This window comes from Pteropus vampyrus, unplaced genomic scaffold, assembly GCF_000151845.1.
Source record: "Pteropus vampyrus isolate Shadow unplaced genomic scaffold, Pvam_2.0 Scaffold297, whole genome shotgun sequence".
In the NCBI taxonomy this organism is placed as follows: Eukaryota; Metazoa; Chordata; class Mammalia; order Chiroptera; family Pteropodidae; genus Pteropus; species Pteropus vampyrus.
In genome coordinates this window covers 2,395,387-2,411,432 of record NW_011889078.1, presented here as the reverse complement: position 1 = coordinate 2,411,432, position 16,046 = coordinate 2,395,387, and the positions used below count along the sequence as shown (strand labels likewise).

General features: G+C 33.2%; 1 protein-coding gene across 4 annotated transcripts in view; it reads right to left on the bottom strand.

The window, feature by feature from the left end:
• The window catches only part of ARHGAP5 (Rho GTPase activating protein 5), a 69,359-nt gene that overhangs the window by 18,472 nt on the left and 34,841 nt on the right, over nucleotides 1–16,046 (bottom strand). For 3 of the 4 annotated variants that reach the window (XM_023521155.1, XM_011376410.2, XM_011376411.2), the window contains one exon: nucleotides 12,284–12,431. In XM_023521155.1, coding sequence (XP_023376923.1) covers nucleotides 12,284–12,431 — 148 coding nt within the window. The remainder of the gene's footprint in view (nucleotides 1–12,283; nucleotides 12,432–16,046) is intronic. The other variant, XM_023521156.1, reaches the window with a different exon arrangement.

The window sequence follows — 16,046 nt, the reverse complement described above, 5'->3', positions numbered from 1 at the left end:
AAAGGAAAACAATAAGTGTTGGTGAGGATGTGGAGAAATGGAAACTCTCATAGATTGCTATGTAAAACAGTGCAGCTTTCTCCTCAAAAAGTTAAAACATACTCCTAGGCATATACCCTGAAGAATTCTTAACAGGTACTCAAAGAAATGCTTGTACATGAATGTTCACAGAAGCACTATTCATATCACAATAGCCTGAAAGTATAAATAACCCAAATATCCATCAATGGATGAATGGATAGACAACATGTGCTACGTCCATAAAATGGAGTATTATTCAGCTATAAAAAGGAATGAAGTGCTGATACAAGCTATAACGTGGAACAATCTCAAAAACACTACTTTTAATGAAACAGCCAGACATAAAAGTTCACATATTTTGACTTCAGTTATGTGAAATAACCAGAATAGGCAAATCTACAGACACAGAATACAGACTGGTAGTTGCTGGGGCTTTGGGAAGGGAGAATGAAGAATGAGTAACTCCTTAATAGGTATGGGATTTCCTTCTGGAGTAATGAAATATGTTGAAACTAAAGAGGTGAAGGTGAAAAGTTAATAAAGAAAATATTACATGCATCGTTTTCATTCCATCTTCAAAATAACTGGCGAGGACTTATTTAAAGATAAGAGGAAAACAAGCTTAGTAACTTCCTTAAGGTCACACACTGAGCAAATCAGGGATATTAGTTTGTTCCATGTAATATATTACAGGATATACTTTTGAAATGCCTCCCCATTTGTTTTATGGTAAATGGTTTCTTCTGTGCATGCCTTGGGCATAGCAATCTCATGTTTCATGGTTGGGCATAGTGATTTCATGTTTAGACATTTTTCCTAGAAAATAAAAATGTAAGTATAGAAAGATGACAGGTTCAGAAAGAGGATTACTGAATAATTATCGAGATGTCAGAATGCTTGATAAATCATAAAAAAATCCAAAGATAAGTATCTTATCGCATAGAATGAAGTTGCTCATGTATTAAAAATATTACAAAATGTTTAATTTTTCCCTTTTTAAAAATTATATTTAAATGTGTATTATAAATATATAGGAAAAGAAAAACTTATTTCTTGATCATTAAATCTCACGTGATTTTTCAGTTCTATGCCTTAATAAAGATATCTGCATTTTTTGTCCTGCTATAATAAAATAGTTTCTTTCCTTAAAACAAACAAACAAACAAAAAAATCCTGGTTATCAAAAACCACCTGTAAGCAGTAACGTAAGTGGGATCTGGGCTAATCTTGAGTGACCTCAGACAAGTTACTTAATTTCTGTGGGCCTCGGTTCCCTCCTCTGTAAAATGGAGATGGTAACTGCATATACACTACATAGCTCTAAAAATTAAATGAATAAACAATACATTTCATAGCATACTTAAAGTTTACAATACAAGTAGTAAACATGTAGTAAAAGCTGATTGTTATATTATCAAAGTAATTATTTCACCTGAAAAAAAGAATAAAGGCCTAGTGTTTCTTTAGACTTGCACAACATTCATTTTCCTGCATACTAAATTTGGATGTCAACCACAAAAATGACAGTATCATGTATCAATTTAACTTAAAAACAAAGCATTTAAGATAGCTTTCACCTAAGAACAGCCTTTCTTTCCTTATTATAACCATACAGAATCTTGCATACTGTGTATCACTTTCATCACCCACTATTATCACAATGCAAAACCCGTGCTTTTATGATATTATGACTTAGTGATTCGGCATAATACAAGTTACTCAAGTGATATAAAAATATCAATTTTGAAAATGCCTCTATTCTCCCATCTTTCGCAATGATCATTCAGTCTTTGTACTGTAGGAAAAAATAAATGCTAATTCTAGTTTGGTAAATAAAGACTTAAAGAAATATTAATGTATGATACAAGGACAAACACTCAGGGTTCTTTCAAAATATTTGGGTTCCTTTTTTAAACTTTTATTAAATAAGGATTTAATTACAAACACTGTTTTAGGAGCTAAGGGTCTCTATTCTCATGGAGATTATGGCCTAAATGCTGTGGTGCAAAAAAAAAAAAATTTTTTAAAGCATTAGCAAAGACCAGTGACCAGCTACTTCAAGAAGACAATGTTCTTCTTAACAGATAAAAACACGGACATTTCTCAAAGCTAGAAACCACAAAAGGTAATATTAACACATCAGAAAAACCTCAAGGAATTTCCACTGGATATAGGCATACTAAAACTATCTAAAGAAATATTTTAAGGGCCAATTTATAATTCCTCTTTGCCAGAACAAGAATAAAATAGTTCACACTGTAATCATTAAATTCAGATGTCAATGATAACTTTTAGCACTTATCTGACACTGTTAAGGTTATTAAAAGTCCAGAATTTCAAAAGCAACATAAAAAGTCCTTTTGAAAATGACATCACTTGTCTCCTAATGCATCCTATGATGTATTAAAAAGGACACATCAGCCTTATGTAGAATTCTGGCCAAAAATGTTTAACTGGCATCTGACTAGGAAGGAATTCAACAATTAGAATTTAGGAACATTCTGGAAAAAAAAAAAAAAGCTTAAAATCTTCAAAAGATGTGTCATGAAAACACACAAAAGGCTAAGGAAACATTCTAAATTAAAGAAAACTAAAGAGACATAACGAGAAATCTAAGGCATAATCTTTGACTAGATCCTGAATTGAAAGAATGGAACAGGTAGCTAAAAGAGGACAGACATTACTGGGGCAATAAGGAAATTTGAATATACAGAGAATATTAGATAATGATTTTATCAAAGTCAAATTTCCTGAAGGTGGTATTTATATTGTGGTTATGTGGGAGAAATGTCCTTGTTCTTGGGAGATATTTGCTAAAAGATTTAGGAGTGAAGTATCATGTTGCTTATAACTTCCTCTCAAACAGTTGGGCCAAAAAAAAAAAAAAGAGAGAAGAAATAGTAAATAATTGGTGAATCTAGGTGAGAGCTACATGGATGCTTAATCACACTCTTCTTGCAACATTTCTGAAGGTTCAAAACTTTTCAAACTTTAATGAAATAAGAAATGGCTATTTAATACAATAAATAAGAGTAAGAGAATTGTGGGATGATTACTTCAGATCTGTGGTCACATATTTGAAGTGAAACACATGGTTTTTGTTTTTCGACAACCATGATCCACTTTCTGGTCCAACCACAGAGTAGGAAGGGAGTTAGTTTAACCAAAGTTGAAGTTTTCCCAAGTGAATAACGGTGGGAGTTGAGGAGGTACACAAAGCAACGAACATAAAAAATAGATCTAGAAAGGAAAGGAAAAAACACATGATCATTTCAGCTCATCTCAGTTCACACAGAAAAATCGTTTAACAAAATCTCACACACTTTCATGATAAAAAAAAAAAAAAAAAAACTCCACAAACTAAAAGGTGACTTTATTTGGAAACAGGATCATTGCAGACATAATTGGTTAAGATAAAATGAGGTCATACTAGAGTAGGGTGAATCCTTATCCCAATGACTGGTATCCTTATAAGACAGAGACACACAGGGAGAGCCCCAAAGACAGAGGCTAGAGTAACACGCTACAATACAAGGAACACTAAAGATTGGCATCCTTTCTATCAGAAGTCAAGAAGAGGCAAAGAAGGATTCTATCCAGAGTCTAAGAGGGAGTGTGACCAGCAGATATCTTGATTTCAGACTTCTAACCTCTAGACTGTGAGCAAATAAATTTGTTTTAAGCTACCTAGTTAGTGGCACTTTGTTATGGCAGCCCCAGGAAAGTTAATACAGAAGAGAATTCAACATACTAAAGTGCATTTATGAAAAACTCACAGCTAACATTATAATGGTGAAAGAATTCTCTAAAATAAGCAATAAGTTAAGGATGATTGCTTTCATCATGACTATTCAATATGGCACAAGTTCAAGCCAGAGCAATTAGGCAACAAAAAGAAATAAAAGGTATCCAAATTTGAAAGGAAGAAACTACTGCTATTTATGGACATGACCTTATATAGAAAATCCCAAAGCGCGCACGCACGCGCGCACACACACACAGAAAATAGAGCTAACAAAAAAATTTAAGCTAAGTTGCAAGATAAAAGATAACACAAAAATCAGTTGTATACACCAACAACAAACATTCCAAAAATAAAATTAAGGAAACAATTCTGTTTACAACAGCATCCAAAACAATGAAATACCTAGGAATTAACTTAACTAAGGAGGTGCAAGACTTGTACACTGAAAACTGTAAAACAATATTGAGAGAGATTAATGAATACCTAAATAAATGTAAAGACTTCTAGTATTCATGGACTGGAATACTTAATACTGTTAAGATGGCAATGTTACCAAAGTGATCTACAGATCAAAATGCAATCCCTATCAAAAGGAATAGGATGGCTAGAATTAAAGAACAAACACATACAGAATATAACCAGTGCTGGTAAGGAGGTGGACAAATTTTAACCTTTGCACATTGCTGATGGAAATGTAAAATGCTGCATCCACTGTAGAAAACAGTTTGACAGTTTCTCAAAAAGTTAAACATAGAATTACTATGTGACCCACCATTTCATTACCGGGTATGTATCCAAAAGAACTGGAAACAGGTACTCGAACAAATATTTGTACGTGTTCATAGCAGCACTTATCGCAACAGCCAAAGAGAAACAAACCAAATGCTACCAAATGATGAAGAAATAAACAAAATGTGGTGGATATCCATACAATGACACATCCTAGAATATAGATGAAACTCAAAAACATTATGTGAAGTGACAGAAGCCAGACAAAAGGTCACATATATGATTCCATTTATATGAAACATCCAGAATAAGTAAATCCATAGAAACAGAAAGCAGGTTGGTAGTTGCCAGATGCTGGGGCATGAGGGTACTAGTGAAGGGAGTAATTGCTTAAACGGTACGAAATTTTCTTGGAGGTGATGAAAATCTTTGGAACTAGATAAGACGGTGGTAACACAACACTGTACACGTACTGCATGCCAGTTCACTGTCGTATAAAGTGGTTAATTTTATATTATATGAATTGTGCCTCAATGAAAATGTTTTTAAAGAGTATAATCTTAAGTCACCTGACCTGTGTAAATTCAATGCTGATAACCATGCTTCCTTCTTATTAAAAAAAATTCTCTCCTTAGTGTTTTAGGACTCTACTCTTTTGTAGAGCCTATTTGCGTTATGAACTTTTTTTTCTCACTGTTTGCCCTCAATTTCATCAACACATAGCTTACATTAATATCTATACAATGGCGATTACCCAAATCTTAAGACCAAACCATTTTTAGCAGATCTGTAACCATAATATGTTCAACCAAGTCTTGGGCTTTTAAATGGATATCTCACAGGTACCTTAAGATTTAATGTGCACATAATATAAATACATTATCAAAATGTCTAATCTACTTTTCATACCATAATTTTTATTATCATTACTGATACACCACTTACTGTCACTCTAATACAGCAATCTGAAAGGCATTTTTGAGTCTTCCTTTAACCCCATATCTATTAGTATTATCACACCCTAATTCCTGAGAGGCCTAGTGTTCCCTTTCTTTTCAGTCTCCTCCACACTACCTCTTTCTACTTTACATTTATAGTAATATTTCAAGGGTCATTTCCCAACAGAAACTTAACATAACTTATTATATAGCACTTATTATAAAAACTTCTATTGGCACATCTGATTCCACCATGAAGGATTAAATGCTATAGAAACTGTCCTACTTTAGCAAACAACTAAAACCTGGAAAAATTATATGAAACAAGTTTCCATACATTGAAACACAGGTAGCTCAAAACTGTGACCTGTTAGGAAAAAGAAGCAAGTAAGTTAAATTGTCTGCCCAAAATTAGTGACTAGAGACAGTTTTTAGATAGTAGTACAGAGAGGTGGAATCCCATCAGAGCAGAATGGTCTACCAGAGTTCAGAAGATGGAGATTGGAGTTCAGAAAGAATAAGACTAGAATTTGTAGGGCAGAGTACCAAAAAAAAAAAAAAGGGAAAGATACATTAAGAGCCTCAGAGATATGCAGAAAACTTCCCAGAGTCTTTGGTTTAATACTGCACATGTATGAGAGGAAACTTCTTGAGGCCAGAGGCTGAGAATAGCTCAAGTTCTATTCTTTAAGATCTTTTAACAAGCAAGACTTTGGGTTAATTTAAGTTCTTATACCTTATTTTAGGTCTAAATAAAAACTAGATTAAAAACTGCTCTGGATCTCACAAAACAAATTTACAAGCAAGTCAAGAAGAGGATCAAACATATTCAGATGAATAAAGTCGGAGGATTCAATACTACTTGATTTTAAAACTTACTACAAAGCTACGGTAATGAAAACCAAGTGCTACTGGCATATATGGATAGGTATATGGATCAACAGAATAAAAGTTAAAGTCTAGAAACACTCACAATTATGGTAAATTGATTTTCAAAATACCAAGGCATTTCAATAAATGATACGTGGACAATGGATACCTACACGTAAAAGAACAAGTTGGAACCCTTCCTTGTACCACATACCAAAATTACCTCAAAATGGATCATAGACCTAAATGTAAAAGCTAACAGCATAAAACTCTTAAAAGAATATATAGGAATAAATGTTTGTGATCTTGGATTAGGCAAAATCTTCTTAAATATGATAATGTGCAGACAGTACCAAAATTTAAAAAAAAAAATCTGAACATTGATATTTACAACTTTTGTGCTTCAAACCATACCATCGAGGAATTATGAAAGACAACCCACAGATGAGTTTTGCAAATCATATCTGAAAGCAACTAGTATCCAGAATATATAGAGCTCTTAAGCTCAACAATAAGACAACTCAATTTAAAAATGGGCAAAGGATCTGAAGAGATATTTCTCAAAAAAGATAGACAAATAGTTAATAACCACTTGAAAATATACTCCACATCATGAGTCATCAGGGAAGTGCAAATCAAAATTATATATCACTTCGCATCCGCTAGGATGGCTATAATCAAAAGAGAGGAGAGAGACTGTAAAAAAAAATTGGTGCAGATGATAGAGGCTTTGCTCATCCCTGCTGCGACCAAATCAAAGTTGTGATAGAAACATGGAGCAAACAGCAAAGTCACCTAGGATCTAGATGAACAGAAGCACTACAACTAGGAAGAGAAATAATTAATCAACCTGCAGCGATAGAAAGTGAGAGGGGGCGAAGACATGAGGCTGCCCGGTCCCCAGCAGCTAAGTGGGACAGAGACTACAGTAGCAGCAGCTGCAGACACCTCTTAAATGGGCCACGTCTGCAAGTGAACTTGCGCGGTGACAGAGCTGTTCACTCTTGAGTACCAGCACTGGGTCAGCTTCACGGGGGCACCAGGGACTTACAAGGGGACACTGAATTGTCTGAGTGAGGGCCGGAGGCGAGGCTCTCTCCCAGGCAGAAGTGCCAGCGGTTTCCATTGTTCCTCTGTTGAGCCCAAAATATTCAACATGATGAAAACCCAGGATCTACAACCAAGAATACTCTATCCAGCAAAGTTATCATTTAGAGCTTCCCAGACAAAAATAAGCTAAAAGAATTTATCAACGCCAAGCTGGTATTCTAGGAAATGTTGGAGAGACTTAAGAAAAAAAAAAAAAAACACATGTATCAAAAACAGGAATAAAGAATGGTAACAACTAAATTCCTATCAACAAGTACCTCAAATGGAAAAGAATTAAGTGCTCCAACCAAAAGAAACAGTGGCTGAACAGATAAGAAAACAAGATCCCTACTTATGCTGCCTACAAGAGACTCCAGATTAAAAGACACATACTGACTAAAAGAAAGGAGATGAGAAAAGATATTGCTTTGATGGACCTAGAGGGTATTGCGCTGAATGAAACAAGTCAGATAAAGTCAAATATCGCATGATTTCATGTACATGTGGAATCTAAAGAACAATAAACAACAACAAAAATGGAAATAAACTCATAGATACAGAGAATATTTTGAGAGCTACTAAATGCAAGGGGGTTGGGAAAGAGGTGAAAAAGGGCAAAGGGATTAAGAAATACAAACGGACAGATACAAAACAGTCATGGAGATATAAAGTGCAGCATAAGGAAAACAGTTAATGTAATTATATATGGGGAAGAGGGGTACTAGATTTAGTGGAGGTGATCACTTTGAGTTATATAGACCTCTATCACTATGCTGTACAACTGAAACTAATATATTATTGTATACCAATTAAAATGGAAAGCAATTCCACTTCAAGGTACATACTCAAGAGAAATGAAAAACGTGTCCGCACAGAAACTGGTATAGGAATGTTCACAGCACCAATATTATCAACAGTCAAAAATTTGAAAAAATCCAAATGTTCATCAATGGAAAATTATTCAATAAAAATGGAATACTGATAGATGCTACAATATGAAAGAGCCTTGAAAATTTGTTAAATGAAAAAAGCCAGGCACAAAAGACCAGGACAGGTAAATCTATAGAGACATAAAGTTAAGGGGGTGAGTTAAGGGGGTGGGTAGCTATGAGAAACATGGAATGACTGCTTAATAGGATGGGGTTCCTTTTGGGGATGATGACAATGCTCTAAGATTGATTGTGCTGACTGCTACACAACTCTGTGAATATACTAAAACACCACTGGACCACACACTTTAAATAGATGAATTGTAGAGTATGTGAATTACATTTCAATAAAGCTATTATGTAAAGACTTATTATCTACAAAAATATCTTTTAAAAATGAGGATAATTACCTGTTTAAAGCAAAAATTATGTCCTGTAATGTTTAAAAGATATTGTAGAATTAAAATGTACAACAACAGAACAAGGGATAGGAGGGTTAAATATACTGTTACGAGGTTCTTAAACTACACATTATGGTGGTGTAATATTTTTTGAAGATGAACTGTGATTAAAGATGTATATTTCAAATTACAGAGCACCCTAAGAAACAGATAAAACTAATAACCTGATATTAGAAAGAGAATTAAAAATATTCAATTAATTCAATGGAAAAAAGGAAAAGAAGAAAAAAAGAATAAAGACCACATGGGGACAAAAAGAAAATAAAAACAAAGTGGGAGACTTAAAACGAATTATACTGATAAGTACATTAAAGCAATTGATCTAATAAACACTCCAATGAAAACAAGTGGATTGTCAGACCAAATGATATTTTTATCTACAAGAAACTACATTAAATATAAAGATACAGAAAGGATAAAAAAAAAGGATAGAAAAGATATATCAAATAAACACTACTCAAAACAAAATATCACTGGCTATATTAATATTAGACAAAGTAGACTCCCAAACAAAGACTATTATAAACCATAAAGAGAATGGAGAATGCTTCATAATAATAGGTCAGTTCACAGAGAAGACATAATTGTAAATATATACACAACTACCAGAATTTCAAAACACATGAAGCGAAATCCAACAGAACTGAAAGGAGAAACAGATATCTACATGTTCAACGGTACTCTTTAAAAAAACAAGCCAACAAGAAAATCAGTAAGGATATACAAGACTTGATCAATACTCTAAAAGAACTTGATCTGATATTTTTAGAACTCTTCACTCAACAGCTTAATAAACATTCTGTCCAAGGTCCCATGGAACATCCTTTAAAATAGATCATATTCTGGGCTATAAAACAAATCTAAATAAACTTACACTGAAATCAAACTATTTTCCAATTGCAACAGAAATTAAACTAGAAATGAATACAGAAAAGTAATCTGGAAAATGTTTAAAAATAAAACATAATAGCCAAAGAGTTGAATTTTAAAAATCAAAAGAAAAATTACAAACTATTCTGAATTGAATGGAAATGAAAGCAAAATATCAAAATCTGTGGCATGCAACAAAAATAATGTGAAGAAAACATTAACAAATACAGCAGAAAAGTTGGTCAAATCATTAATCTAGGCTTTTAAAAAACTACAAAGAAACCAAATGAAAGCAGAAAGGAAATAAAAAGAATTCAATGAATTAAAAAATGAATGAGAGAAAAAACAAAACCAAAAGTTGGATCTTTGAAAAGATAAATTAAACTGGTAAACCTCTAACAAGAAAGAAAAAAAGACACAAATTAGTAATACCAAAAACAAGACATCATTAGATATATTACATGCATTAAAATAATAAATTTTATAAACAACCTTATGCCAAATTGGATAAAACGGACAAACTCCTCAAAAAGAGGCAAAAAACAAACAAAAAAAACAACAAAAAAAACGATGTTTACTCAAGAAGAAATCAAAAATCTGGACAACCCTCTATCTATTAAAGGAATTTAATCCATTGTTAAATCCTCCTACAAACAAAATTTCGGGTTCAAGTAGTTTCACTGAATTCCACTAAAATTTAAGAAAGAAATGTTATTGATTCTATCCAAACTTTTCCAGAAAATAGTCTATAATGCCAGCTTTACTGTGATACCAAAACCAGACAAAGACATAGCAAGAAAACTACAGACCAGTATCCCTCAGGATGCAGAAATCCTTAATAACATTTTAGTAAACTGAATCCAGGGATACATAAAAAAGACAAAACATTAAGATCAAGTGGTGTTTATCCCAGGGATGGCAAGGTTATCAACATTTGAAGATCAATTAACATGTCACCATATAAACAGACTTTATTTTTTTTATTAATTATTTTTTTTTTATGGTTACATTGGTTAACAGAATCCAATAAGTTTCAGCTGTACACTTTAATAGTAAGGCACATATATATTTATACTGTGTGTTCACTTCCCATAGTTAGATTTCTTTCCGTCACATATTTGACTCCCTTTACTCCGTCTATCTCCCCCTGCTAAAAGAATTAGATCACCTCAATAGATGCACAAAAATCACCTGACAAAAATCAACATCCATTTTGGATAAAAATGCAACAAACTAGGAATAAAAGGGTACTACTCAACTTGATAAAGAGCATCTACAAAAAACCAACAGATAACATTATACTTAATGATGAAACACTAAATGCTTTTTGGAGTAATGAAAATGTTCTGAATCATGACTGTAGTGGTATTTCCATGACTATAGAGTTATCAAAACTCATACTACTGAACAATTAAAACTGGTAAGTTTTACTGTATGTAAATTATACCAATAAAATTGATTTTTCAAGTCATAATATTTTCTTTGGGTTTCTTTAAAAAAAAAGTTTAGTTTTTTAAACAAGAGTGCTGATTATAACAATAAAAGTACTACTTGTTTGTATCACTATGTCTAAGAACCTATAAACAATGAAGTACAACTTTTAATAGGTATCTAATATATATGTACATTACTACAAGTTGAGCCTAAAATAGAAGATGGCTGTGCTACAGTGCATATTGAGAATTTGATATTGAACTCTTAAGCAAGTGGGAATTTCTGCTAAAACTGATTAATATTAATCAATAATAAAATCAAACAACAACAAAAGAACTAGCTTGAATTTTATGTAAAACTATTCTTATGGTCTTACAGTACCTCAAGTATACTTCTAAGGAAGCGCTTAAATATATAAATTATCTGTGAGTTGACTGAACTAATTCAAATTGTGCTAAAAATTGGACTAAAATTCCTTTTTTTTTTATACTTGGAATTCATTCATTCTCCTCAAACTAAATCACTCAACTACCATCAAAATATTCAAGAAACATTTTTAATCATGAAAATAAATGTACAAAATGCTATCTATTACTTATTGTTATTCCCTAATCACTAAAGTATTTTCTAACTTCCCAGTTATTCCCGTAAGTCCTAATATTACTAGAGGAAAATAAAAATTCTTTAAGCCCAAAGTGGGAAGCTAAAATTATAAGGACCTTTGCATTTCTACTGAATGCTAAAGAATATAGACAAGAAATATGCCTATTACACATTTTGTTGAAAGAAAAACAAAGGACTACAGGTATATCCAAATGTAGGCCCAAAAATTAACACTTATTAATGAGAGAAAGATGATATAGGCTATTTCAACTAGAATACTAGTAGTTAACAGGTATGATTAAGTAGCATAATAAAGTTAGTCTACATTCCAGAATAAGGTAAGTCCAACATTTTCACACTTGGCTTAGCCATTTATTAAAGAGAAGTCCGATAAGAGCATTACTGGCCAACAACAAAACTTTCATATATCTGGTGGTTACATCTAGAGTTAATACTCAAGATAATCAACTCTAATGAGAACTATATACCTCTTTCAAAACTTAGCTTTAATGAATCATGAACATTTGACCAACTGTTGGTGTGGCAAAAATGAAATTTTAAATCAAATCTCTTGGATTGATACTTCTATCCTACCTGTATCTTCAATGAATTCCACACACTTTTCAACAAATAGTGGTATGGGCTTCTCAGCTGTAACCAGATCTTGGAGGGGCATCCCAAAGTAATTACTTTCCCAGTTTCTACGTGTTGGCGGATTGAAGTTCTTAGTTTTCTTTTTCTGCTGTTAAAAAACATAGTCAAGTTAAAACTATTAAAATTTATTTCCTTTAGAATATTAGTATTAAGAAATGTAAATACACATTTTGTAACAAAAGAAATATTTAAATGGTACATCCCACCATGCTCATCAATATGGGACTCATTAAATAAATTCTGCTAGAAGCAACAACTTGTGAGTAATGGAAAGAGACAAAGTGAACAGAGAAAAAATGGCTGACTTTAAAAAATGTTCTTTTTGGAAAATAATAGGAAACTGAATAGTTAGGGAGGTTAGAAAAGGTCGTTTTCAATGCAACACAAAGGAAAAACTAAGAGTAAACAATGCTCGATTAACTTTAGGTGCGATCTGTTAAATTTTATTTGGTCTTTGGGGCAAGTCAAGTGAGTTTTTGTGCATAGCTATATTTGTAAGAACATAATATAGCTTTAACTACTGATTATACAATGAAGCTATAAACTTTTAATCCCATCATTTGTCCCTTCTCATTTTCCCATTTCCTTCCTATCTACTGACTCTATTTCTTAATTAAAGATAATTTTCTTAGGTCACAGACAAAACATTCTCACAATTGCAAATGAAAAATTATATAAGAATTATCAGAATTTAACTTCCATCTAGCACTGGGAGAAAATGGGTCCTAAACCAGAGAGTAAACATCTCAAAAACCTAAGGAAGTATTGTCTGCAAATCAACCATTGAGGAGATCTGAGTCAGTCTTTCTGGAGTAGGACATAGTATACACGTCTTCACGAATGATTCTATTGTGCACCCCCAGTTGAGAATCTCTAAAATATAGGAAAATAAGGAAGTTCAATTCAGAAATTTGACAATGTTACAGCATTTTCATTGACAACTCTTATTCTGTTTTCAGCCTAATTTTATCTATAAATTTGTCTTTTCTCTGATATAAATAACAAACCTATTCATATTTGTCATAATCATTACTGATTTACAAACAGGAGGAAACACAGGCAGAGCTTTCAATGCCTAAAGCAATAATCTTCATCTTAACTTCCTATTCCTTCAGGAGGAGTCTCTCCTTTGGATGGACCCCCAATATATTCTTCCAAGTCTCTGAATATCCTGAATAATTAAGTCCTTTCTTCATTTCAATTTTAGGTTGCCCCACCTAAAAAACCTCCAGAGCTCATGAAATCCAACTTCTTAATCCTCATATACTTATTATTCCCTGGTGATAAAGATTACATACAGTCCAGAGGTCCTCAATCTTTTTGGTTGAGACGGGTGCTCCTACGACAATCTAATGCCTGATGATCTGAGGTGGAGTTGAGGTGGTGATGCTAGCACTGGGGAGCCGCTGCAAATATAGATGAAGCTTTGCTCACTCGCTTCCTGCTGTACAGCCCAGTTCCCAACAGATCACAGACCAGTACTGGACCACGGACCAATACTGGTCCACAACCTGGGGGCTGGGGACCCCTGACCTACAATATAACTAGATGTCTGGAATGTTGCCAACGAAGCACTGGAGTGTCTGATCTGGCTCAAGAACCACCCCATCAAATCAAGTAGTGTGGATCCTTAACTACTTAAATGATCCTTTCACTACCACCACCACCACCAAAACAGAACAATGTATAAGAAAATACACTGGCTGAGTCCTCTTTCTCAGGAGCACTAAGGTACATTCTAGCCTGCAAACTGCTAGCTGCACCATTTGATTACGAAAGTAAAAACTGAAACAAAGATGTATGCTTTTTTGAGAGCGATAATACAATGGTGAAGATTACTTAGGCAGAGTAACGAAAACAGCAATGTCTAGCCTATGACAGGAGCAACAGGAATGAAGAGATAAAAAGATTTTAACAGTCTACAATGTCACCTAAAGAATACAAAGTTTTAAGTAAGCTAGCTAGTCCTAACTGTTTCCATCAACTCTTTAGAGATATTCTTTTCAATACTGCCCTTTAGGAACCAATCTAAACTGTCAGATGACTCTGAAGTCATTCTACCCTTACCACAGTTGGGGTAACAAGGGAGAGGAAAGTATAAACTTTATCTAAGAAGCCCTTGATACTTTACTAAAATTGGAGAGACAGGGAAGCAAAATAATGAAGACTCTCTAACATACTCTCTCTCTCAGGGAATATCCCCCAAGGTCCATAAAGTTACAAGAGCAAGTTATTTAATTCTGTAATTACACCAAGATTCAGAGCTAGCAATCCAAGGTAATGAAAAGCTAAGTGGCTTAGAGCATGGAAATTCTGGCAAACTCTAAAGGGGTAATTTAGTAACAGAACTGCCCTGATAGTCAAGTTATCCTGGGGTGGGGTGGGCTGGGGGGGGTGGGCGTGGAACGAGACATAAAAAGCTTATGTGACTTTAGTACTTTCTCTACAAATTGACACTAAAAATTCTATGCAGAAAAAGTTTGGATTAGACATTCTTGGATGAGATTTTATGATGGAAAATATGTATTCGATTCCTTTTTTCTGTAAGTGATAGTTCTTAAGCAACAAAATCATTTCAGAGAGTTCTTTTAAAACGTGAATTCTGAATAACTCTACATAATTATGACATACACTCTCCTGGGTTAAGAGTTGCTGATCTTTAGCTATAAATTTATACCAATTCAAAATGATTTATATGATTTAATATCTATTTCATAAATTAAACCATCTGAAGCTAGATTATTATAACTGCTATAAAAATGCCATCAAGATTCTCTGAAATGCAAGAAGGATGAGGAGTATGGTTATTTGGTCATTTATATCTATAGCATATGATCAACCATTAGTTAGAAATGAAGCCCCCAATTAAATAATTGTGCCAGTCGGAAAACAAGATCTGGTTTATGATAATCCAATTTTTGATTTATTACCACATTCATACATCTCTTAATTTCCACTTAAATGCAAATGGCATGGTCTTTCTTTCTGGCCAATTAAGCTAATCTCATGTCTGCAAAAGTATATCCACAGTAAAATAAGCATTCCACTCACAAATAATATAAACAATATTATCAATTAGATGTCCAGGAGATATTAAAAACAATCACTAGTATAAGTAAATAGGACCAGGAAAAGGTAAATAAATATCTCTTTCCAGAAATTGCTCTCTCACTTCAGTAATATCAGCAACACAACCAGGGCATCTAAGCACTACCCTCAATACTATAATGAATAACACTGACAAAACACAATACTCAACTGCTTCATTTGTAACCAACAAATTGAAGAAATCTTAAGTAGAAAAAAGCAACTGACAAAGCTTTCAAAGAACCAATCCGGGAAACAAGAAAATATGGACTTCTCTATTCTCTGAAATTTGAGATTCTTGAAATAAAAGATTAAAGAAGAAATGAGAAACAGAAGGTGAAATGTAAAGAAAATGAAGAAAAAAATCCATTAAAGAAATGAAAATCTCTTTCGTAAAAGACTCATAAATATGATTAAAAAGATCAAAATAAAGTGGCAAAGATCATCAGAGTTCACCTTTCCATTGTACCATTCCTATGACACAATGCCAAAAAAATACTTCTGCTCCCATTTAAAAAGGCTCAATTTTTCTCTCCGTTTTAGCTACTTGCCCTATACTACTCTTTTTTGCTGACAAAACTCTGCAGAAGTCATCTATACTAGAGGTCTCTAATTC